This window comes from Argiope bruennichi, chromosome 7, assembly GCF_947563725.1.
Source record: "Argiope bruennichi chromosome 7, qqArgBrue1.1, whole genome shotgun sequence".
In the NCBI taxonomy this organism is placed as follows: domain Eukaryota; kingdom Metazoa; phylum Arthropoda; class Arachnida; order Araneae; family Araneidae; genus Argiope; species Argiope bruennichi.
In genome coordinates this window covers 105,430,436-105,454,316 of record NC_079157.1, presented here as the reverse complement: position 1 = coordinate 105,454,316, position 23,881 = coordinate 105,430,436, and the positions used below count along the sequence as shown (strand labels likewise).

At 30.4% G+C, this 23,881-nt stretch overlaps 1 protein-coding gene across 1 annotated transcript in view; it reads right to left on the bottom strand.

Moving 5' to 3' along the window:
* Positions 1 to 21,540, bottom strand: part of LOC129975512 (peroxidase-like) — a 51,968-nt gene extending 30,428 nt beyond the window's left edge. The window contains exons 1-7 of the mRNA XM_056088574.1: positions 21,423 to 21,540; positions 15,972 to 16,090; positions 12,359 to 12,419; positions 10,877 to 11,073; positions 8,771 to 8,941; positions 3,656 to 3,799; positions 1,656 to 1,760 (exon numbers count right to left, since the gene is read on the bottom strand). Coding sequence (XP_055944549.1) covers positions 1,656 to 1,760; positions 3,656 to 3,799; positions 8,771 to 8,941; positions 10,877 to 11,073; positions 12,359 to 12,419; positions 15,972 to 16,090; positions 21,423 to 21,424 — 799 coding nt within the window. The 5' untranslated portion in view covers positions 21,425 to 21,540. The remainder of the gene's footprint in view (positions 1 to 1,655; positions 1,761 to 3,655; positions 3,800 to 8,770; positions 8,942 to 10,876; positions 11,074 to 12,358; positions 12,420 to 15,971; positions 16,091 to 21,422) is intronic.
* Between the last annotated feature and the right edge of the window lie 2,341 nt (positions 21,541 to 23,881).

Genomic DNA, 23,881 nt, shown 5'->3' with positions numbered 1-23,881 from the left:
TCCGTTGATAATGGTTGTCATGTCAACAATCAGAACACAATGCGCATGCGTGAATTTTCAACGCCAGTTATGGTAACGCAAATGCGTGAGTTTTTCTACGCCAGTTGGAGTAACGCTATGCAGATTAGAAATTTTTAATTTCCTTCATTCTGTTTTATTTTAATTCAAAGGTACTTAAGAATGAATCTGAAAGATCGATTAATTAACAATGTTTAATTTTAAATGCATCAAACATTAAGAAAATAAATAGAATCGTTTCAAATAATCAGCCGAAAAATCTTAAGCCTAGCCTCATGACTGTTGGGAAAAAAACTGAAGCCTTACTCGTTTGGCGGTGGGGAAAATAAAAAGATTTTTTTTGCGGGAAAGTTAGTTTTTAATTAATAATTAAAATTCTAATTAAAAATTCAAAAAAAGGGCTATCCTATCTTTTAAGTTAGATCAAACTGCACACGGTGTGCAAATTTGATTAAAATCGGTTAAGTAGTTTAGGAGTCCATCGCGGACAAACAACGTGACACGTAATTTATTTATATATATATATATATATATATATATATAGAGAGAGAGAGAGAGAGAGAGAATCCTATCGGCTAAATAATATGTAACATATTTTTGGTTTAAGTAGAATGCAGGTTCGAAGCAGTGAAGAGATTTGGTATTTTTAATTCCGTTTTATTCGCTCTCGGGAGGCAAAACTGATTATTTACAAGAAGGCGCAGCGCACCACAAAAACAGAATTCAAAAAAGAGGCGAAACAAATGATCACTAGTCTTATATAACATTGGATTTCTGGCCATGTGTCAATTCAATACACGTGATTTTTGACACCTTTTCAAGGGCAACGGAAATTATCACTTTCATTTGATACGTTGTATTGATGGCTTATTAGTTTTACAGAGGAATTAATTAAACCGAAAGTGTATCACGAAATAAGAGAATATTTTTAGAATGAAGTTACTATGGGCTAAATTAAGATAAAGCTTTGGAAATTAATTTGGATTAAATTAAGAGTTTAAAACATCATTACACACACACACACACACACACACACACACACACACACACACACACACACACACACACACACACACACATATATATATATATATATATATATATATATATTGCACGAACAAATTCCAATATACCAAAATAAGATGAATGGATTATAAAAATTTCTTCACGTTTAAAATGAGAAATTAAATTTAAAGAATGTTTCTATCAGTAATTTCATTATTTATTTTATTTGGAAAGCCTTTTCTCATTATTTCGAAAATTTTCTACAGATTTTCTAAGTGAGACTTATTTTTATGTGGTTCCCCTTCACAGCATAAAATATTTTTCTTTAATACGTTTTTTTTTTTTTTTTTTGTTGTTGTTGTTGTTATAACTATTTATAAGGTTTCAGAAGATGCTTGTGGGATTTTTTATGCGGTCCTTATCTGCAGCACAAAAACAGTTATGACTGTCATTCTAACTGCATTAATTGTATTTTTAGATATAATTTTAATTTATATTTGCTATCACTAATCTTATACCGACAGGGATAGACAAAAAGAGAAATCCTTTACCCCTTAAAATTATGATTTATTTTTCTTTTTTATATATTTATGGATGCTTAAAACGTTATTATATATTTAAAAACAGCTTACCTGTTCCATCCTTGGCTCGTACTCGCAAACATTTCCTATGGTCAGAGCCGTATATAGTTGAAACATCCAACGGAGCTGTTGCACCATTAACCTGTTGTCTACTAACTATTTAAATATATATATATATATATATATTAATTAAAAACATGTTATATCTCGTACATAGAAATTACAACACAACAAATTTAAAATGTTTAACATTTGGATTATCAATTAATCATTAACGGGAGAAACGAGACTACAGAACTTTTACTTTCGGTAGTTTCTTGGTTAACTTTCAGTTTACATTAGTTACATTAACGTCCCGTCTTAATTTTTGGGACGGACCTATTAATTTTGAACCGTGGTCAGAAGACGAAGACGACACCTGAGCTGCCATCTCCTCTCTAAGCGTCCTCACCACACCAGCAGGAGGACGTTTGGCTCCGACGGAACTAACGTGCTTATGACCCACTTACATGATGGTTCTTTTGTGGAGTCGGGTCTCGAACCTGAAACCCTCTGATAGTTTCTTAGCACAGACTTATTGCTTCGTCTCTCAGCTTAGAATAATAATCTTATCTCAGAATCTCAGCTTAGTAATAATTCACATCATACTTTGATGCTGTTTTCATTCCATACTAAACCCTCTGATAGTTTCTTAGCACAGACTTATTGCTTCGTCTCTCAGCTTAGAATAATAATCTTATCTCAGAATCTCAGCTTAGTAATAATTCACATCATACTTTGATGCTGTTTTAATTACATACTAAACCCTCTGATAGTTTCTTAGCACAGACTTATTGCTTCGTCTCTCAGCTTAGAATAATAATCTTATCTCAGAATCTCAGCTTAGTAATAATTCACATCATACTTTGATGCTGTTTTCATTACATACTAAACCCTCTGATAGTTTCTTAGCACAGACTTATTGCTTCGTCTCTCAGCTTAGAATAATAATCTTATCTCAGAATCTCAGCTTAGTAATAATTCACATCATACTTTGATGCTGTTTTCATTACATACTAAGTAAGTGTCTGTCCTTATCGTGAAATGCATGCATTTATCATAACTCGTAAAAAAGGAAACTAAGTGCATTCAAATGAAGTCGCTATACTAGCATTTATAAATCATTATAACTAACAGAGAACATAGGACGATTATTAAATATATATTAATAATTTTAACCAAAATTATTTTATATGAAAGAAAGAAAAAGAACATTTGTTATGAATGAGGATGAATATCTTTTGGTGTAAGGTGTCGGAATTTCACTTAATTCACAGAAACTTTCAGTTTAATTAAGAGAGAATATCATATAAATAAAAATCCGCAAAAATCTCAAATTAAAAACAAGGAAAATAAACCGATAAAAGAGAACAAAATTTGGTAAAAGATTTTTAAAATATACTTCTGTTAGTGTACTAGAAGACAAAAAATAATTTTTATTAAACACTGAGAGAGACCAAATTAGATAATAATTACATGCCATGAAATGCACTAAGCATAAATTAAATTTTTAATCATATCTATAATATATATAATCTATTTTTAGCTAATCTTCGGTAATTTTTCAAATTATAATTATCATTTTTACTTAATTTTATCTGATATTTTCTAACCTTTTTTAATTTTAGCACTCTAATAAATATAAAGTAGATTTTATTTAATTTCATAAGGATATTATGTTTGTTTATTTTCTTCTCTGCTCAACTGCGTTCGCGAAAGGATGTCTTATTTTCCCCCTTTTATTGGTTTTCCAGTCAGATGATGCATGAGATGGTGAAAACATAAAGGTTGTTGATTATCGGTAATTTTATTTGTATACTTAATTCTCGTAAACACAAATTAACTTCCCAAAAAATGTCAACTGATTGAAAGTTTCCAGGAAAAAGTTTTTTATAATTTAATCTTTAGGAGAAAAAAATAAACTATAAAAGTTTCATATCCTGCCTTTTCTCTCAAAATTATATTTATGAATAACCATAACAACGATCAGTTAGAGTAAAAAAGAAACTTACTATCACTGCAATCTGTACATTTATCAGTCCTGTGCAAAAATAGACATGTTTGATTGTATTTAGTATATAATGGATCATTATGTCTTATTGGGACGGATGCACAAGCCGGATCATTAACAGGTTCTGCACAGCACTCAGCGTCCACTGTTAGAATAATGAAATTATTGTAAAACATTGGTGAAAATTATATCAAGAAGCATTGATGTGTGTAACGCTAAAAAATCTCATATGAAATTTATATCTTGACAGAACCATAAAAGTGAAACAAAAATAAATACTTTATATTCAATTCAATTACAGAAATCGTCACTGTGTTACTTCCTCTGAGTTTATTCTGATAAGAAGTTATCATTTCTAAAAACACTAAAGATATAATCTATGAAAAAAAAATTATCAGATGAATGAAAAACCATGCGCAAGGTTGCAATTGGCTTGGACTTAATACTTATATATGGCGGCCAAATTTGAATTATTTTGGGCCCATCAATGCCAGTTGTAATTGTGACAATTGCAATCCTAAAAGTTACTTGTTACCATTTCGGTTAGATGTCCAAGATGACTTGAAATTTGGCTAATTTGTTGATGATTTTGGCGTACTTGGCGTTAAACCGTACATTAGTATTATTTCTTACCTTGATGATGATTTCTGAACTAAAAACCAAAAGGAGTTGTCGCCTAAACCTTTTCGCATATTCTCTAATAAACATGTTATACCAGAGAACGCCTTACATGGATTTGGTGTGCAATAGTTACCAAATATTAACTTTTTGGCGTGAATTTAACATTTTTACTGAATCTATCGTATCATGCATGCTTGGCGAGTTATTTGGCGATTAATCCCTGGCAAATAGTATCCAAATTGTTAGTACTATCCAAAAATCGAATTTCTGTTTTAGACATGTTTTTTTCAACTGGTTGAAACAAAAATTTGACACAAAACTGAACATATTGTCACAAAATTCCATACCAAATTTGATATATTTAAGTCATTGGGTTTTTGAGTTATCGTTTTTATATATTTCTGAAAGTACAGACTGACAGACAGTCAATTCGTAGTTGGATATGGCACAGAATTTGGCAGGTTTCCACACTATAAATGTTGAATTTGTGTAGTGAATTTCATTTATATTGTTCTTTTCGTTTCGTAATTATCGTATTAAATTATATTCGAATAGCCACACAGCCGAACTTCCTCTGAACAGATTTCACTCGAAATTTGATAAAGATCTGCAAATTTAGTATAAAGACCATATACCAAATTTCAACCGCTTAGCTCAAAGTACTTTTGAGTTATCTTTGTCACAGACAGATATATGGACTTATTCCAAAAATGCGTTTTTCGAACTCAAGGAGATATAAAACGTAGACATTCGCAAAAATCTCCAGTTCGAATTTTTTACGATTATTATACTTTCTCTATATACGAGAAAGTAAAAAGCATAGCAGTATCTGTTTGTCAAATTAATTGGAAGCATTCTAGACAGTAAAAAATGTTTTACAATAATGTACAATATTGTGTAATATTATATTATTCAATATTTGATAATATTATAGAATATTGCGACTATACTTTAATACCATACAATATTACACAAAACAATGAACATACAAATCACCAAATATAGATGGTTGATAACAGTGCCTATCTGAATTAGATAATATTACAGAACCGATAGGGCTATATTTCATTCCAAAATTTCCTGTGCAACTTTCTTGACCAATCATTTAAGAAAAAAGATGGAATAGGAGTGATGATCCAATCACATAGTTCCCCTATGATCTGATTCATCTTTTCCTGATACTTTTACACTGCCTAGAAGATTGTCATTTACGGAATATAAGTAGCTTCTTCGTTCTCCTTATGGTTTGAATCATCATCTCTGCCTTTAATACCTGGCAAGTCATATGGTCTAGATATCGTAGATACATCAACGCCAATGGGTGAAAATATGAATACCAATTTTTGTGACTCCTGTGATTCTTGAATGACCATTAATTTACTTAATTTTACTTCATTGTACAAGTAATATACTAAAAGAAAGTACTGTACTCGTCTAAAAATTCAAATCCGAAATTTTGGTTTTCCGAAAATAGCATTTCTGTTTGTCTGTGAACTCAGAAACAATTTGAGCCAGGCATATGAAATTTCGTACCTGATCTGTACACCAAAGTATTTAGATTTTTGTCAATTATTTAATAAATCCATTCTGAGGAGGTTTGTGAATATATGTTAACATAATAATTATAAAATGGAAATATTTGGTAGGCAGATTTAACATTTAAAGGGCAGATATACATCCATCAAGAGGTTGACAACCAGTAAATATATATACATATATATATTGCGTATTTATTAATACGATAATTTAAAAATATGACAGCTTAGTTAAATTAAGTTTGATTCACTATATTAGCATATATCTTTATCAAATTTTGAGTTACTTGGCTCAAAGCTTTAACCTTCTGTCAATCTGTAATTTCACAAACGTGTAAGCCCAATAACTGAAAAGATGCATTGACTTAAGTAAATGAAATTTAGTATTTTATTTTGTGACTTAAATTGTAATTCTGTGTTAAAATTTGGCTTCAGTCAATCGTAAAAAAGCGTCCAAAATTCATATTCTCCTTCGGAATGCTGGTCTTTAGCAAGTAATCGATGGGGTGTGTTAGCATGCCATTAGGCAAAGATCGCTTCTATTAGGCTCTTTCATAACTACTGTTCGCCAATGGTCTGCGGTTAACAATTAACAAATACTATTAGAAAATTTCAGAGAGAACACTTCGCTGGATAATAAAATAGTTTAAGTGTTTTATGCATTTTGTTTTTACTATGTCATTGTTTAGAGGTAAACTTATATAGATATAAATTTCCTTTCTATTTTTTTTTTTTCGTAAATTTGAACACACATTTACTGCACTAAAAAAAAGACTTCAACAGTCAATCTAGCAGAAGAGAGAAATGCTCAAACGTCCCGGAAAATAGGACTCGTAGCCTTCTTTCTTTTATTCATGCTCATGCCATTCTTTTATCCATTAGATGAGCTTAGGTCTTTAATGAAATTAATGTTCTATAATTTGTTGCAACAATCAGTTTTTCCAAAGAGTATATTTTTGATGAAAGAATCAGATGTACTAAAAGTAAATTTTATCAAAGTAGAAAATCTCGATTTCAAATTTCAATATTATCTACATTGTTCAATGTATACAAGATTATTGTTTTGAAACCTTCTTTTATGACCCTTTAGTTGCATCACCTACAGAGTCATCACCTACCTCTGTCACCTACAGAGTATGAGATGCCAGCCCATACTGACTCTAATAGAAGAAGAAAGAAAAAACTTGTAGAGCAACTGTACTACAAAATTCACGGTGTCCCTTTCAAAAACGGTAGAGCTTCTCTTTCTTTTTCCTCAAATTTGATTAGAGACAGAACATACCATCACAACGATCGCTGTCACAAAAATTCGTTTACATCTGTGAATCAATTTTGATTTCTTCTCAAAGCATTTGGCTTCAAACGAGAGTTTTTTTACTAAAGGAAAGAACTGCTCTGTCGCTTGATGAGTTTTTAAAATACAAAGTCTCCATTGCTTCATGGAAAGAATAAATTTGCTTATTTTGTACGGTTGAATCTCATCAGAATCAGTAAATGGTTTTGTTGTCTAGATGATCATTGCGACGTTTTTTGAGACTGATTTTCATCAGAGAAGTAAGACCAGTCAGTGGTCTATGTAATTTGCACTTCTCCCTGTTGAATTTGCGAAGTTTTAATTATTCTCAGAAGAACAAAAATCGGGTTAACTCCTAGTTTAGTGCACCTCTTACTTCGCCAACAATGCCAAAAGTTCCAAAACGCTGAGTAAAATGTTTAAACCGATAAACAATCCTGTGAAACAGTTGTAATTACCGTCTTTCTTTATTAAAAATTATTAGCTATATTAATTACGATTTTTTTATCCAAGAAAACTATTTCTAGGAACTTTATGAGTAACTGCTTCTGAATTTTTTCAAGAATAAAGAACTTTTTTAAAACTGGTCTGAAGCAAAATTAGAGCATTCGATGCCTTCAGCCTCTAAAAAAGGCACCGAGCTGAAATTTTTAACTTAAAAAACATCTTACAGCTTTGTTAGGAGCAGGAATCTAGTAGTTTCGGAAGCACATTGAATATAGGGGCTTTTATTTTTTCGAAAAATTAAAAAAAGTGGGATAAATAGAGCCTGCGATGTCTTCGGTATCTAACGAAGACACTCGGCAGAATTTTTTTTATCTAAAAATCAATCTAAGACTTCTCTATAGGCGGGAGAGTACCTCGTAACTTCGCTAGCACGTTGAACATAATGATTTTATGGAAAATAGAAACAACGCCTGATATATATCAGCCATGCAGACATCGAATTTTATGATACAATAGCCTTGATAACATTTCTGATCATCACAATCATCAGACATCAATTCTTGAACACTCACTGACTTAAAGAATTATCATGGGAAATACAAGAAACGATGAACAAATGGGGAAGAATTCCATTAAAAATAACATTTTTAAATTGAAAAAATTGTGAAATAAAACGATTTCAAAAAAGCTCTAGTAGACGTTTAAAAAAAATTTTCTCATTTTCTGTTTTGACAAAATTCATAAACAGACGATTTTAATAAAAATGCATTAATTCAGTAAGAATTGCAAAAGAATAAATTTTATCGCTTCGCAATTCACTTTAAAAATAACGCTGGAATGTTTTGGTAGCAATAATAATACTTTCAATTATAATATGTAATTTAATTATGTAATTCTTTAATGGATATTTATTTGCGGATTATCTTCAATTTTCATTTCTCACCAAATTCTAGAATAAAATGTACAATTCAATAAGCGAAAAAAATAGCAAAAAATTAGCATTTCAGGTCAACTTTTCAGGAGAACTATTTTGTTTGCTCGTTGAGGTTACCATATTGGCGACAAACATTTTTAGATGCTTGAGTGATTTGATTTGCACTGGACTCTAAAATATAGGAGATCTTGTCCAAGATGAAAGTTCACAATTTCCCCAAAATTATCATTATTATAAGATCAAGGGAGTTAAACAGTATTCTAGTATTCATTTAGAGATACTTACAATCTTCAATTTCTGCTCGAGATAAATCGTGAGCTATAGTTTGGCCATAAATCGTGAACATGAAGGACACCTTTGTAGAAAGGCGGGGAACATCTTTGAAAATCTTCAGAACGATATCTCTCGGCTCAGGTAAAGGATTTCCTGTTGCAGATTTCGAAAAATTGTCATACCCTGAAGAGAAAAAAAATTATTATAAAGTTAACTATGTTACAGAAATTGTGGGTCACTTTGAAAGAAAATATGAGACTGTAAAACATGTGAATATCATTTTTACTAATAATAAATATGAATATGTAAATGCTCTGGCGTTCTACAAACCAGACCGTTTGACTTACAATTACCAAATTTGGAACATATATACTTCGAAGTTTAAAAATGTGAACCACCGAGCGATTTTTTGAAATTTTAATTAATTAAAAATTAAAATTCATGTCGGCATTTTTCCACTTTAAGGATCCAAAAATATCATTTCACAAAGATAAAACTTACACACTTTTAAAATTTTTAAAAAATGTCTTTTTAAAGATACCAATTTAACAGGTTTGCAATTTTTTCCTGAATTTTGGCATTTTTTTAAAACTTATTCTTTGAAGACAATAGATTATAAAAATAGATTATATTGCTGCTTCGAAATTCAAATCGTTTGCACTGTTCCATCAAATATTTAAATGAGGAATTTTTTTTCCATTGTTGAAAGCGTTTTTCTGTTAAAAATGGATTCTATTTAATACTTTGTAGTTTAACCCTTTCTAGGGCCGTGGGAAGTATGCTTCCCACCAAATTTATCAATCTTTGTATAAAATTATGTAGGCTGGCATAAGTTCTGACAAATTTTTATAGTAAGTCACAAACTTAGAGGCTTCAGTTCTTTATCTCAAACAAAATGATGTGTATTGATTTGTTACTTAATTATTAATGAACCAAATTAATTAATGAATCAAATTAAATTTACCTAATAAGCTAAATGAATCCCTTTTCTTATTCTAATTTCAAGCCTAAAAATATTTTAACATAATATGACTAGAAAAAAATGACACTTTCAAGGGTTAAAAAGCTTCGTTATAGCTCATCTCACATCCCTCGCGGCAACATTCTTCGAAGAGGAGATCGAAACTTTTTTCAACGACATGATAAATGTCCGAAATCGCATGGTTCTTTTGGAAGAAAATAAACATATTTGCCCAATTTGGTATGATATTCATTTTATTCTCTATTGATATCCTTTTTTTATTCTCCATCGGAGCTGGAAAAAATTATTCATTAATAATAGTTATTGTATAATTATAGTTATTTATCGAAGATAAACATCGATTGAAAAAAAAATGTTATAAACAAAGATTGGAATAAGCATAAATTTTCCTATAAATAACTATTTTTCCAATGATGTTTCGAAATCATATATTCACAATCCACTTTATTGTTCCGATTAATTATTTTATCATCATATAGGCTCAAAATTTCGACTTCTTTTCAGGAAATTTGCATATTTTAAGTCTCTTTCTTATTTTTTAAAATAAAATCAGTGGCTCCACTTTTTCTAGTTTTTACTTCATTTCATTGCAATTGTTTTTTATCATTACTTTTATTATTATCATTTAATTTCATATTTTGTTTTAGGAATAACAATTTTTTTCTGCTTAAAATATTTTACTTGACTTTTTTTCTTTTTTAATTAACATTATTTGCTTTATTATTTTGTTTTTAAAATGTAATACTTTCTACCTAGTATATTTAATACTTTATTTTCCTTTTTGTATGCCTTCTCAATAATTCATTTATTCAGATTAAAAATATTATCTTATGAGAGCAAAATTATCTTTTTAACATACCTTTTAATGCCCATTCTTGCGGGATGACAATGGATGAAGTATACAGTAAATCATTTTCATTTAATGCTGTTAAAACATATTTTATTAAGTGTTACAGTTTTACTTCAATAAAAGCTGAAAGCAAGTTTTTCTTATGTTTTGTATTACGTAGTTTCTTTTTGATTTGCAAAGCTACCATTACATATAACGCGTTTGAAGCTCATATTATCATAGGAGAAAATATTTAAGCACTTTCATTAATAAATAGTTTTTAAAGACATTTCTTTTACAACTTTACCATGATAAAATGCTGGCTGAAATCTCAAGTAACATCCTCTTGAAATTCCCCAGGTTGGATGAGCTAAATTGTTGCAACTTCCATTTATTCTTCGGTACGGATATAAAGGATCACAGCGTATGGTTTGTTTGAGTTCACATTGGGTTTGATCATCCAGAAACAAGGTAGCCGAATCCACGTATCCATCGTCAGAATTCCTAGTATGAAAAGATCTATTAAAGTAAAATAAAACCAATAAAATAATAGAGCTCATAATCAATATAATTCCTGTTATAAAAATGTCTATTTCTTTACAATGAAACAAATAAGGTAACGGAATTCTAATGGTCATCAGTTTAATTCTTATTCTGAAAAATCTGCTTAAGTAAAACAGTTAGCGAGATAAAAATTATTAACATTCATTTGGCTTGAGCAATTTTCAAATCACTAAGAGAGAGGAGACCGTTTCACGTAAAATACTATGTGTGTGTGTGTGTGTGTGTGTGTGTGTGTGTGTGTGTGTGTGTGTGTGTGTGTGTGTGTGTGTGTGTGTGTGTGTGTGTGTGTGTGTGTGTGTGTGTGTGTGTGTGTGTAAGGTTTTTGAATCCTGTCGGCTAAATAATATGTAACATATTTTGGTTTAAGTAGAATGCAGGTTCGAAGCAGTGAAGAGACTTGGTATTTTTAATTTTGGTTTCTTCTCTCTCTTCTCTCCCGGGAGACAAACATGATTATTTTACTAGACGCAGAGCGGCACAAACACAAAAGTTAAGTAGAGGCAAAAAAAGGGACGAACAGATGATCACTAGCCTTATATAACATAGGATTTCCGGCCACGCGCTGAGGGAATGAACTTTGACACCTTTTCAAGGGCACCGAGGTATCACTTTCATTTGAAACGTAGTTCTGATGGCGCATTATCTTTTACAGAGGAATTAATTAAACTGAAAGTGGAATTGGATCACGAAATAAGAGAATATTTTAGAATGAAGTTACTATGGGCTAAATTAAGATAAAGTTTTGGAAATTAATTAAATTGAAATTAGAATTAAAATATCATTACATATATATATATATATATATATATATATTTGATACCTTATGGTTCCATCATGTTGAACATCTTTTACTTTATCACAAAAACGCAATAACATGTTATTGTGATTTATTTCATTATCAGTTTATGTTTGCCTGATTTCAATGAGTCTCCATATGTAATGTGAGGTTCTGTTTCTTTTAAACTCAGTTTTTGCACATGAAACAAATCTTCAGATCATATTCTCACAAAGCAGAATTCTTTTTGACCTTACATCTTTTTTTCATAATTTTTTTAAATTTGTACGGAATTATGATACGCTTTGCATTTAGTTATTAAAGAAATCGCACACTGTATGTTTTAGAATTTCACTTTTCTCAAGAGAATAATCTATGGAATTAAACATGTCTTCCAAATGCTAGTGCACCTTTGCATTTTGATATTTGAACTTATTTTTCTATACTTACATGTCATAGCTCCCATGTTGACAATCCTTATTTTCCATGTCCTCGCAAAGTGTATCATTTGCTGTATGCAAACAAAAGAAAGATTAATAAACAAAATCATGTACGATTTAAAGCTGCTTACTTCAGCAAATATTTTCAGTTTTTACTAATTAACAAACAAGGTTATTCATATTTTATACGTTTTTTTCAATTCCTACTATTAGTTCACACTCTCCCTATATATATTTATATATCTTGTTCAAATTTTCAATCGTTAATAAAAGACTTTTTATTCATCCACTCAAGTCCAAATACATTTTTTAAAACTTGTAGTGGTTGATACTTGATGTTAATACAGTTTTTTCAAATATTAATTGATTAAATATTAAAATTAATTAATTTTTAATACTTTAAATAGAGTTTTGGCAGTTTGTGATGAGATTTGAAATCAACAGACGATAGCTAAATGGGTAAAATGCAAGTATTTCAGTATTTTTCACGTGAAGGTGAAGAATGCGAGTTCAATTCTTGCGAAGGTAGGAATTGACTTAACACTTTTTTAAATACTTGTTTATATTCTAAATATAAGATATAAGTATTTTTGTTTCTTAATAAAAAACATTCTTAGCAGGTGGTTGTTGATATTTTAGTTTGTTTTCCATAGTTTTTGTAAGAAGAAAAATTATTTTCCATAAATTTACTGAATTACTAAATATAAAAATAGTACTTCACTTTTTGGATTCCATGTTAAGCGTTCTGTTTTAGCAATAAACAGTAAAGCTATTTCTGTAGAACAGAGATTCGAATATGAATGTTAATCATCCCTCTGCCTGATTCTATATAGTAATGATTCAGCTTCTTCCCTGCTTGACCATGGTGACGTTTCTTTTCCCACGCTTCATAATTAGCATCCAGACAGCAATATCAGCAATGGCGATGCCCTACCGCAGTGTAAGTGCTTCCAGAAGTGCCAGGTGGTCAACCCCTTTAAAGTGAGGACATCTGGGCAATTAGTGCGAGTCCAGATAAGGGACCCCACCTGCATTGTATTTGAAACAGATGTAAAGCTGCATTCTTTACATTGTGGAGGGTGGCTCCCCAACGGATTCCCACGGTCGACGGTAGACCAGTGAATTTTTTCCTGAACGATTATTGGATAACCGGGAAAATGGTCCGATGTGAATGAGGGTGGGAACAGGATAAAAGTGCGAGGAGATTGGAAGAGAGGGGAGAATCGTGCAGAAGGAGTCTGAGAGCGGTGTGTCCGACGAAAATTCCACCCGAGAAGGTTCGGTGGATCCCTGGAGCTGTTTCCGAGAACGCTAAAGAGTCGGCTAGCTGTTTCCTCGGGAGGTTTCTCCGAAAGTATTTGAAGAACTATCCTTGTTGTGTCGAATAAGAATCATTTAACCTAGAACTCATTTAACCTAGATGATGAACTGTAATTTTGTGTAAATGAAGCTGTAAATAAAGAATTTGATCATAACGCTACCTTTTATTGGATCGAGACTTTACAATATGTTTATATATTAAAATCAGCCACTCTGCTTGTCTATTTTACCAGTCAATCCTACCGCTCTGATTTGGAATCATCTGTTGGCAGCAGTCAGGATGCGTCAGGCTTCCGCAAATTAGTATTTATAATGAAGACAGAAGTAGATGTTTTTGCCCACTGTCATTTTTTACTCTTTCCAGACTTTGGACCTTTTAGAAATTGTCTTCTTCTGGTAATAGATGTCTTCTTTGATAGATTTTCGATAATCGATTCAGGTGTATCGTAATTTGTATGATTTCCATATCGAGCAGCACGAATTAAGTATTACAACATTTAATTTTAAATTAATTGGGCCAGTTTGTAAATAAATATTTTAATTATTAATTATCATTGTCTTCTGATTAAATGGGAATCAACTCACACATCACCTACTCAATAATGCTAATCTGCAAAAATCCATATGCATTATCATTTATCAATTATACTTATATGTGAATTATGCTATTACATAATTTGCGTTGACTTTGCTGTCTTATCAATAGCAGATTAAGAGAGGAACAAAGCAATAGTCATATTTGTCCATCCATATTATATTTTTACATAATTTTCTATACATATACATATAAAAATCTAAATCTCATATTGTTTGGTATTGACTATCAAAGACAATATATTTCAAGTTTTGATGCTATTTACAATATAACGTCTAATTAAAAAGTAAAATAGCGGAAAGTTATTGTAAAAAATTTCTGCTTTCTAGCACAATAATAAAGAAATAAAATTAAAATGAAATCTACATCGCAAATTTCAAGTTATCATCTGAGAACATTATTATTTTTAAGTCATTATTTGTCTTAACTAATTTAAATCATTAACCAGTTTAAACCGATTTGAAACAATCACGAGACTTCTCTATCGCTCTTAATCCCTTTCTCTCTCTCTCTCTCTCTCTATCTATCGATATCACTTGAAAATGAAAGTTTTATATATATATATATATATAACCAATCCAAAGTAAGAAAAAGTTTGAAAACGAAACTAAAATGAAAACGAAACAAAACAGTTTCGAAATCGCAACTAAAATTTATTACCTATTTAAACTAAAACAAAAAAGGAACTTCATAGTATTTAGAGAGCGCAATTGCAGCTACTTCTAAAACACAGATGAATTGATACAAAAGTATTAGAATCAAGTTAATAGGAAAAACAAAAATCAAATAAAAATTAAACCAAAAAAATTATTAAAAAATATTAAAAAAGAATCCGGCCTGAAGACTTTTTCAAGGGTCACCCTCAGGCAGGGAATCCCTTTATTTGAATCCCTGCCTGAGGGTGACCCTTGAAAAAGTCTTCAGGCCGGATTCTTTTTTAATATTTTTTAATAATTTTTTTGGTTTAATTTTTATTTGATTTTTGTTTTTCCTATTAACTTGATTCTAATACTTTTGTATATATATATATATATATATATATATATATATATATATATATATATATATATATATATATATATATATATATATATATATATATATATATATATATATATATATATATATATATATATATATATAACTTTCATTTTCAATTTTTCTAGCTGGCAAACAAAGGTTGGGAGCTCGACCGATTATGAGATGAAATAACAGCTATGATGTCATAATTCTACGTCAACCATTTAAAAACGCACCTGCTGTCAAAGAAGCATACATAATAATAATGCAATTCTGGTAAAAGGAGGTCAACCTTTTAAATACGCATCTGCTTTCAAAGAAGTATACATAATGATAATGCGATACTGGTAAAAGCAGATAAAAAAATATGTGCGATTAAAAGATGATCATGAAAATTGCCATTTATGCTGTATTCATTGCCTACGCAATTTCGAGCGTCAAAACCCTCTCACCAAAACAACAGCGTGTTCTCACATGATAAAAGACTGTTTTTAAAAGTTTTACATTAAAATTCAAAATACTAAAATTATTAGGTATACAAAAAAAAAAATGAAAGTGCTAAAAGCCTATCCTGACAGCATCTTTTTCTTTAAAACATATCTGAAACTTCAAATAACCCATAGATAAAAGAAAAGTAGCTTTAACTGATAAGTAATTCAATTTAAGCTTTCTAGCAAATTGTAATTACCTAGTAGCCTGTAGTAAAAAAAGGCTTTGACATTAGGAATAGTTTTTGATTTATCAGCTGTGTTTTCGGTCAGAAATAGCAGAAGAGTGAACCCAGCGAGGAGCAGGAATCTGAAAATCCTAAAACATAGGGAAAAATACAGAAATTTGTACATTCAAGACATTTTCAGATAAATAAATTTTTCTATTAAAAAATGCTTTTATTTAGGATACGTAAAATTTTTATTATAATTTTCTTTCGCTTTGAAGCAATAAATAAATAAAAACTATAGTTAACAATATTTTTCTTTTTATATTTAAAGTGAACAGATAAGATAAATATTTTAGAGTTCCTTTAGCTTTGATTGCATTATATTAATCATGAAATAACGATTGATGATAGGCAAAATTTTAAATTCGAGTATATCAGGAATTCGAAAAAAAAAAAACATTATCTACATTTTAAAAGGAAATATTTGTATGTATAAATGTAGATATTGAAGCTCTACAATGCAAATCATTCGATCGCATTTTACTCATCGCTCAAGAGGTAATGCCCAAATTTAATTTTTGAGAACCAAAAATCTTTGAATCAGCCAACTATTCTTAATTAATGATGAGAAAATTCAAGTTTTCATCAATCAAGAGGCTATGCAAAATTTCTCTGCATGTGAAGAAAATTGTATCAAGGGAGTAAAAATTGTAAGAAATATTTTAGTGATGTTTCTTATTATCATTGGCATTTAAATGTTGACTTCTATTATTTAAATCGCGGGGCTTCTCAGCATGAAGCTCTACAATTGATGTTCTCTGTGAAGTAGCATCCAAAACGTCTTCAATGATTATTCTGTCTGGTTTGAAACGTCACTACATGTGTACTACTGAATGGGCTAAAATAATTCTTTATCTCAGTTCGATGCTGTAGCTAAGATATTTCAAAAATAATTCTTCCACGATTACGTACAAATTCTTAACTGTTGTATTTTCAGCGCATAAAATGTTAAAGAAGAGTGAATCGATTCATTCACTCTACAAATATAGTTGCAAAATGAATTTATTTTCTAAAGTGAAGATGAAAGCTCTAAATGAACACTATACAATTCTACTGCGACTAAATTGATGGGCTGATATGTTAACGCTTTAATTTAGAATTAATTTTCTTATTGGTCAAGACTCATATTTTGAATAGACTCTTAATCGAAAATACAAATTACATTGAGTATACATTCAAAATCAGAATGATTGGCATATTTTTTCCACACTTTAATATTATCTTTAATATTAAAACTAGAACTTGGGGAAAAAAACCGATATTGTACAATTTGAATATCATATAAACCAACGGACGTTTAAAAGTTTTTCAAACCTGTTGTTTTTTTAATAAAATAATGTGTATGGGCTAACATACTATCTGTAATAAAATATGCATCATGGAAATATTATTCAGAACTCTCTACAAAATTGACAGTTGTATTTACAGCTGTTTCGACCTAGAGAAATCAATTAAGTATATTCTTTTTGGATGGTAGATAACAACAAAAACGCGTTTTTAAATTTTAAATATAATTTCAAAGAATAATCCATATTTCTAATCCATAATCCTTATTCACTAAATTAAGAACATGTAATTGAAAAAAATGTTTCTATGCGACTTAATAAAATACAAGGTTTTCAGTGACACTAATCTTAATTTCATTCTTTTTTGTTTCTTTAATTTAAATGAATTTAAAAATATATTGGCTAAACATATATTATAATAAGTTTTTCATTGTTTTGTATTCTAAACTTATACAGACTCACGTTGTAACAATATTAAATATATTTTTTAAATTTAATTTGTTGCTGGTATATCTATATCTATATCTATCTATCTATACTTATAATAAAGCTCAATGTGTGTGTGTGTGTGTGTGTGTGTGTGTGTGTGTGTGTGTGTGTGTGTGTGTGTGTGTGTGTGTGTGTGTGTGTGTGTGTGTGTGTGTTGGCGCTCTACAGGCCAGGTTATTTGACATACAGCTATCAAATTTGGTACATGTATACCTTAGAGGTCGGGAATGTGCACCTGGGGTCCCTTTTTTTGAAATTTTAATTAGAATTTTAATTATTAATTAAAAACTAACTTTCCCGCCAAAAAAATCTTCAATTTTCCCCACCGCCAACTTTTCCGCCAAAAAATCTTCCATTTTCGCCACCGCCAAATGAGTAAGGCTTTCGGTTTGTTTTTTTCTCCCAACAGTAATGAGGCTAGGGTTAGTATTTTTCGGCGGATTATTTGAAACGATTCTGTTTATTTTCTTAAAGTTTGATGCATTTAAAATTAAATATTGTTAATGAATCGATCCTTCAGATTCATTCTGAAGTACTTTTGAATTAAAATAAAACAGAATAAAGGAAATTAAAAATTTCTAATCCGCATAGCGTTACCCCAACTGGCGTAGAAAAAAAATCACGTATTTGCGTTACGTAACTGGCGTTGAAAATTCACGCATGCGCTTTGTGTTCTGATTGTTGACATGGCAACCAACGGATGATTTAAATTATTTTTAGGTTCGTTGCATGCTTTTGTAATTAAAATGTATTTATGTTAGTTATATATTTTTTGTATATGCTTATAGTTTTAAGTGCATCGTTTTTTAAGTAGTTTTTTTAAAACCTGTTTTAAACCGTCTATTTTAAACGATTCGTTTCATTTTCTTAGTGTTTAATGCATTTAAAAGTAAACATTGTTAATGAATCGATCTGCTCATGATAAATCTAAGAAAATTTTGTTGACAAATTCTTGAGATAATACGTAAATTGAAAAAGATATTCTTTAGTGCCCATAAAGTTTAAACGCTGAGTGACTCTATTTTCATTAATCAGATTATAAAAAAATTCTTTGTTTCAGTAAAAAATGTTATTATATTAATTGCAGATTAATTCTTTCCACTTTAATTTAAAGCATAAATTCTACGGGTGCTAACAGAAAATGAGAGAGATACATATTACGCTATGACTGAAGGCCTTTATAATATTATGAGTGAATTATATGACTATCAAAATTTGAAGTTTTAAATTATTTTGATAAAGAAGCTATTAAAGTGGGAATTGCATGAAATATTTAAATATAAAAATTTTAACGAACATTAAGATTGGCGAACCTTCTGGTGGACAAATTCTTGAGATATTACAAATTCTTGAGATATTTTTTAGTTCCCATAAGGTTTAAATGCTCAGTGACTCTGTTTTCGTTAATCATGTTATTAAAAAAATTAACATTTATTGACGAACACGAACACACTGATATTCACCGTTACTCTGATTAGATGTTATAAAATCTGAATAGATAAACATAAACGAGTAAACAGCTGTGCGCCGGTTTCTATGGCAACACAGCTGGAAAGAAAAGAAGTTTCTAAGACAGAACATCTGCTTCACACAATTTTATAGAATAACTTTTCCCCTTTTCTGTTTCATTTTTTTTTAAAAATTACTTATTTAATAAGAACACCTGCTTTACCCAATTTTTTAGAATAGTTTTTTTCCCCTCTTCGCTTGCTTTAAAAAAACATCTATACTTATATATAAAGTTCAATGTGTGTGTGTGTGTGTGTGTGTGTGTGTGTGTGTGTGTGTGTGTGTGTGTGTGTGTGTGTGTGTGTGTTGGCGCTCCACAGAAAAGACCATTTGACCTACAGCTACCAAATTTGGTACATGTATCTTAGAGGTCGGGAATGTGCACCTGGGGTCCCTTTGGTACATGTATACCTTGGAGGTTGGGAATGTGCACCTCTGGTTTCTTTTTTCGAATTTTTAATTAGAAATTTAATTATTAATTAAAAACTAACTTTCCCGCCAAAAAAATCTTCCATTTTCCCCACCGCCAACTTTTCCGCCAAAAAAATCTTCCATTATCCCCAGCGCTACACGAGAACGGCTTCAGTTTTTTTTTCTCCCAACAGTAATGAGACTAGGGTTAAAATTTTTCGGCGGATTATTTCAATCGGTTCTGTTTTTTTTCTTAATGTTTGATGCATTTAAAATTAAACATTGTTAATGAATCAATCTTTCAGATTCATTCTGAAGTACTTTTGAATTAAAATAAAACAGAATAAAGGAAATTAAAAATTTCTAATCCGCATAGCGTTACCTCAACTGGCGTAGAAAAAATCACGTATTTGCGTTACGTAACCGGCGAAGAAAATTCACGCATGCGCATTCTGTTCTGATTGTTGCCATGACAACGTTATCAATGGATGATTTAAATTATTTTTGGGTTAGTTGCATGCTTTTGTAAGTAAATTGTATTTATGTTAGTTATATATTTTTTGTATATGCTTATAGTTTTAAGTACATCGTTTTTTAAGTAGTTTTTTAAAACCTGTTTTCGACCGTTTATTTTAGACTATTCGTTTTATTTTCTTAGTGTTTGATGCATTTAAATTTAAACATTGTTAATTAATCGATCTGCTCATAATGAATCTAAGAAAATTTTGTTGACCAACTCTTGAGATATTACATAAATTTAAAAAGATATTCTTTAGTGCCCATAAAGTGTAAACGCTGAGTGACTCTATTTTCAGTAATCAGATTATAAAAAAATGCTTTGTTTCAGTAAAAAAATATTATTATATTAATTGAAGATAAATTCTTTCCACTTTAATTTAAAGCATAAATTCTACGGGTGCTAACAGAAAATGAGAGAGATACATATTACGCTATGACTGAAGGCCTTTATAATATTATGAATGAATTATATGATAATCAAAATTTGAAGTTTTAAAATATTTTGATGAAGAAGCTATTAAAGTAGAAATTGCATAAAATATTTAATTATTAAAATTTTAACGAACATTAAGATTGGCGAAACGGCTGGTCGCCAAAGGCGGCTAGTAACTAATAAAAATATGTGTATGAATTCTAAAACATTACCGTGTTTCGATGTTTCGAAGTAGAGTTTCGTATCGCTTTTATTTTATTTATCTGTACACATTGTTCACTAGAGAAAACATCCGCTATAATGTCAAATTCATTGTGAATGAACTCGCATATATTTCATTAATAGTACGCAAATTTCAGTCTCTTTATTTCTGCGAAATTTCACTTTTTCATAGTGAAAATTTCGCATTTCAAATGAATAACATATAAACGGATAAACCACGCTCTTAATATAATCAGATAATTTCTTTTATAACTTTTGAATTTGACGATATACGGATACCTCTTATATGGAATTTTATTCCTATTAGGGGAATATAAAATATAATAATAATAATAATAATAAAATATAATAACAATAAATAATAAAGATAATTTCTTTTGTGACTTTTGAATTTGCTGATATACGGGTACCACTTATATGGAATTTTATTCTTATTGGAAGAATATAAAATACGAGCTTTTACAACTGTCATTTTTCATGGTGCAAAAAACAGACACAATAAAATTTCTAATTTTTAAATTTAAAAAAGGAAATTGAAATTTGGATACATACATTATTTCTTGAAAAATTCAAAATCCAGCGAGAAAAGAGTATACGATAATACTGTCTCCTAATACGAAAGAATTGCAGTTTTAATGCGCCTTATTATTGTACTTCGGCTGCTCCTAAGCTGTATATTTTGAAAGCAGATGTAAATTGACACAACCATTTAAATGCCGATTGCGCAGAAGGAGACAAATGCCAGCTATTGTCCAATGACGATTGGATTGATTTGGATTAAAATCTTACTTAACCATTTAAATATTATGAGAGAAAATTTTCCGCTTCGATGATGAAAATTTTGATTTCCATTTAGTAAACACATAGGTGCGTTCAAGCATATTTAAAAAAAACTTTTTAGATTTTTTATATGAAATTTGAAATATTGTAATCAAGAAGAAAACAGACATGATCTTCCCGAAACATTTTCATATAAACATTTTCACATAAACATTTTCATATATATGTTACCGTTAAAGTACATAATGCAGTTATTTCATAGAATACCTAGTTATTCCATGAAATAACTGATCGTGTCCTTTAAAGTGTGTAATATGTTATTCATTTGACACTTTAACTCGTTATTCTATGAAATAACTGGGTATTCTATAAATTAACTAATGAGAGACAGCTAAAGTGTAAAATAAACAATTTATCTAAAATGAAATTAAACTGATAGACAATTAAAATGAAAAAGAAGCAATTTATCTAATTTATGCAGCGTATAAATGGTATTTATGGAAACGTACCATAAAATCATTTGTTACAACAAGGATTACTAAAATGACACTTAGAATTACAAAGAATATTATTTCTAAAATAAAAACCTTTTTTGTTGATACACTGGGTTTTACACGAACATTTTTTAAATCCCTGACCAGTACCTAAACTTTGAGCTGTAGTTCATAAATTCAGTAGGGGTGGAAGGTAAATGTATTTGTCGTGCGAGATATATGATATAGATTATTTTACACTTTAACGGGCTGCAGATCGTTATTCTATGAAATAACTAGTTAAACCATGAAATACAAGAGAGCTTTACACTTTAACTGACACGATCAGTTATTTCATGGAATAACTAGGTATTCTATAAAATAACGGATTTCATACTTTAACGGTAACATATATAATGCATGATATTCAAACATTTCATATTAGCCGCTTTCCATTGACAAATAATAATTTCGAAATAGCATGGAATCATGGATGATATTTTTGGCGATAAATCGCTGGGAAGCGGTTAATCTAAAATATAAAAATTAATGTTTGTTTCTTCGTATTTTATGCGCTGCCGTACCTTTCATCTGATTACGATTTAACTTTGCAAACTTATTGCTTACACTTGCGTGAAGGGTATAGGCCCAGCACAATTATTAGCATTTATTTTGAGCAGAATAAAATTTACAAACAAGTCGTTCGATACATTTCTATTTTTCAACATTATTTTAAAATTGACAGTTGAAAAAAGATAAATGATATACAGCAAACGGCACATACATTCGGAGTTAATCGTAAATATATCAAACCAAATAAAATTATTGTCATCGATGTCCGTCCATATGAGTGAAATGAAATAGAAAATATTTAGTGCAAGCGCTAATTTTTTTCTTCTCGTTAATGAATAGACATCTACACAGGATGTTGTCATGCAGCATACACAGTATTTTAGCTGTGGCGAACCGCATATAAAATTTAAAGTTTATCTCCCACATGCAAAATAGAATTATTATTATCGATTCCGATCAAGGTAAATTGTAAGTCAACCTTCTAACTCTCCGACCCGCCCTAAGGCACACGGATTTAAACCATAGAACTGAATGACCGGACCGCCGCAACAGCAAATGGCGGGAACTGTGGTTGAGTCCTAAGGGCCGTCACCGGCCACGGTACAACCCTCCCCGAAGGAAGTACGTCCCGTCATCGGTGGGGGGAGTCAGATCCCCCACCTATTAGTGTACCCTCCAGGGTGGCGAGATCCAACCACCATGCCGGAAGCATCTCATCCTCATTTCGAGGTGCCCCCCCGAGGCGGAAGGTAAATTGTAAAGTGAAAACAGTAATAATGGAAATTGTACAGTGAAAACAGTAATTTTTCTTTTTATTCGGAATCGAGAAACGATATTTCGGTTATACAAGCGTATATCGTGCTGACTGCTTCATCACAAAATATGCCTCTCAAAAGCTCGTCACTTAGTAGATCTACCAGGGTAGCACCTAGAAATAAGCAAATTCGAGCTTCTCAAACAAACTAGGAACGACAAGTGAGCAGTGAAGCAGATCGTTCATGAATTGCATATTTATGTGCTTCATAATGTCAAGATCAACATGCGGCAAGAATCGAAAGACAACGTTTATATTCTAACCGATCACGCGCATCAGAATCAGAAGAACAACATGGGCAAGAATCGAGACAACTATTCTTAACGGAAAATCGAATGGAGAAGATTCATTCCACGCATTCCCATTATTCT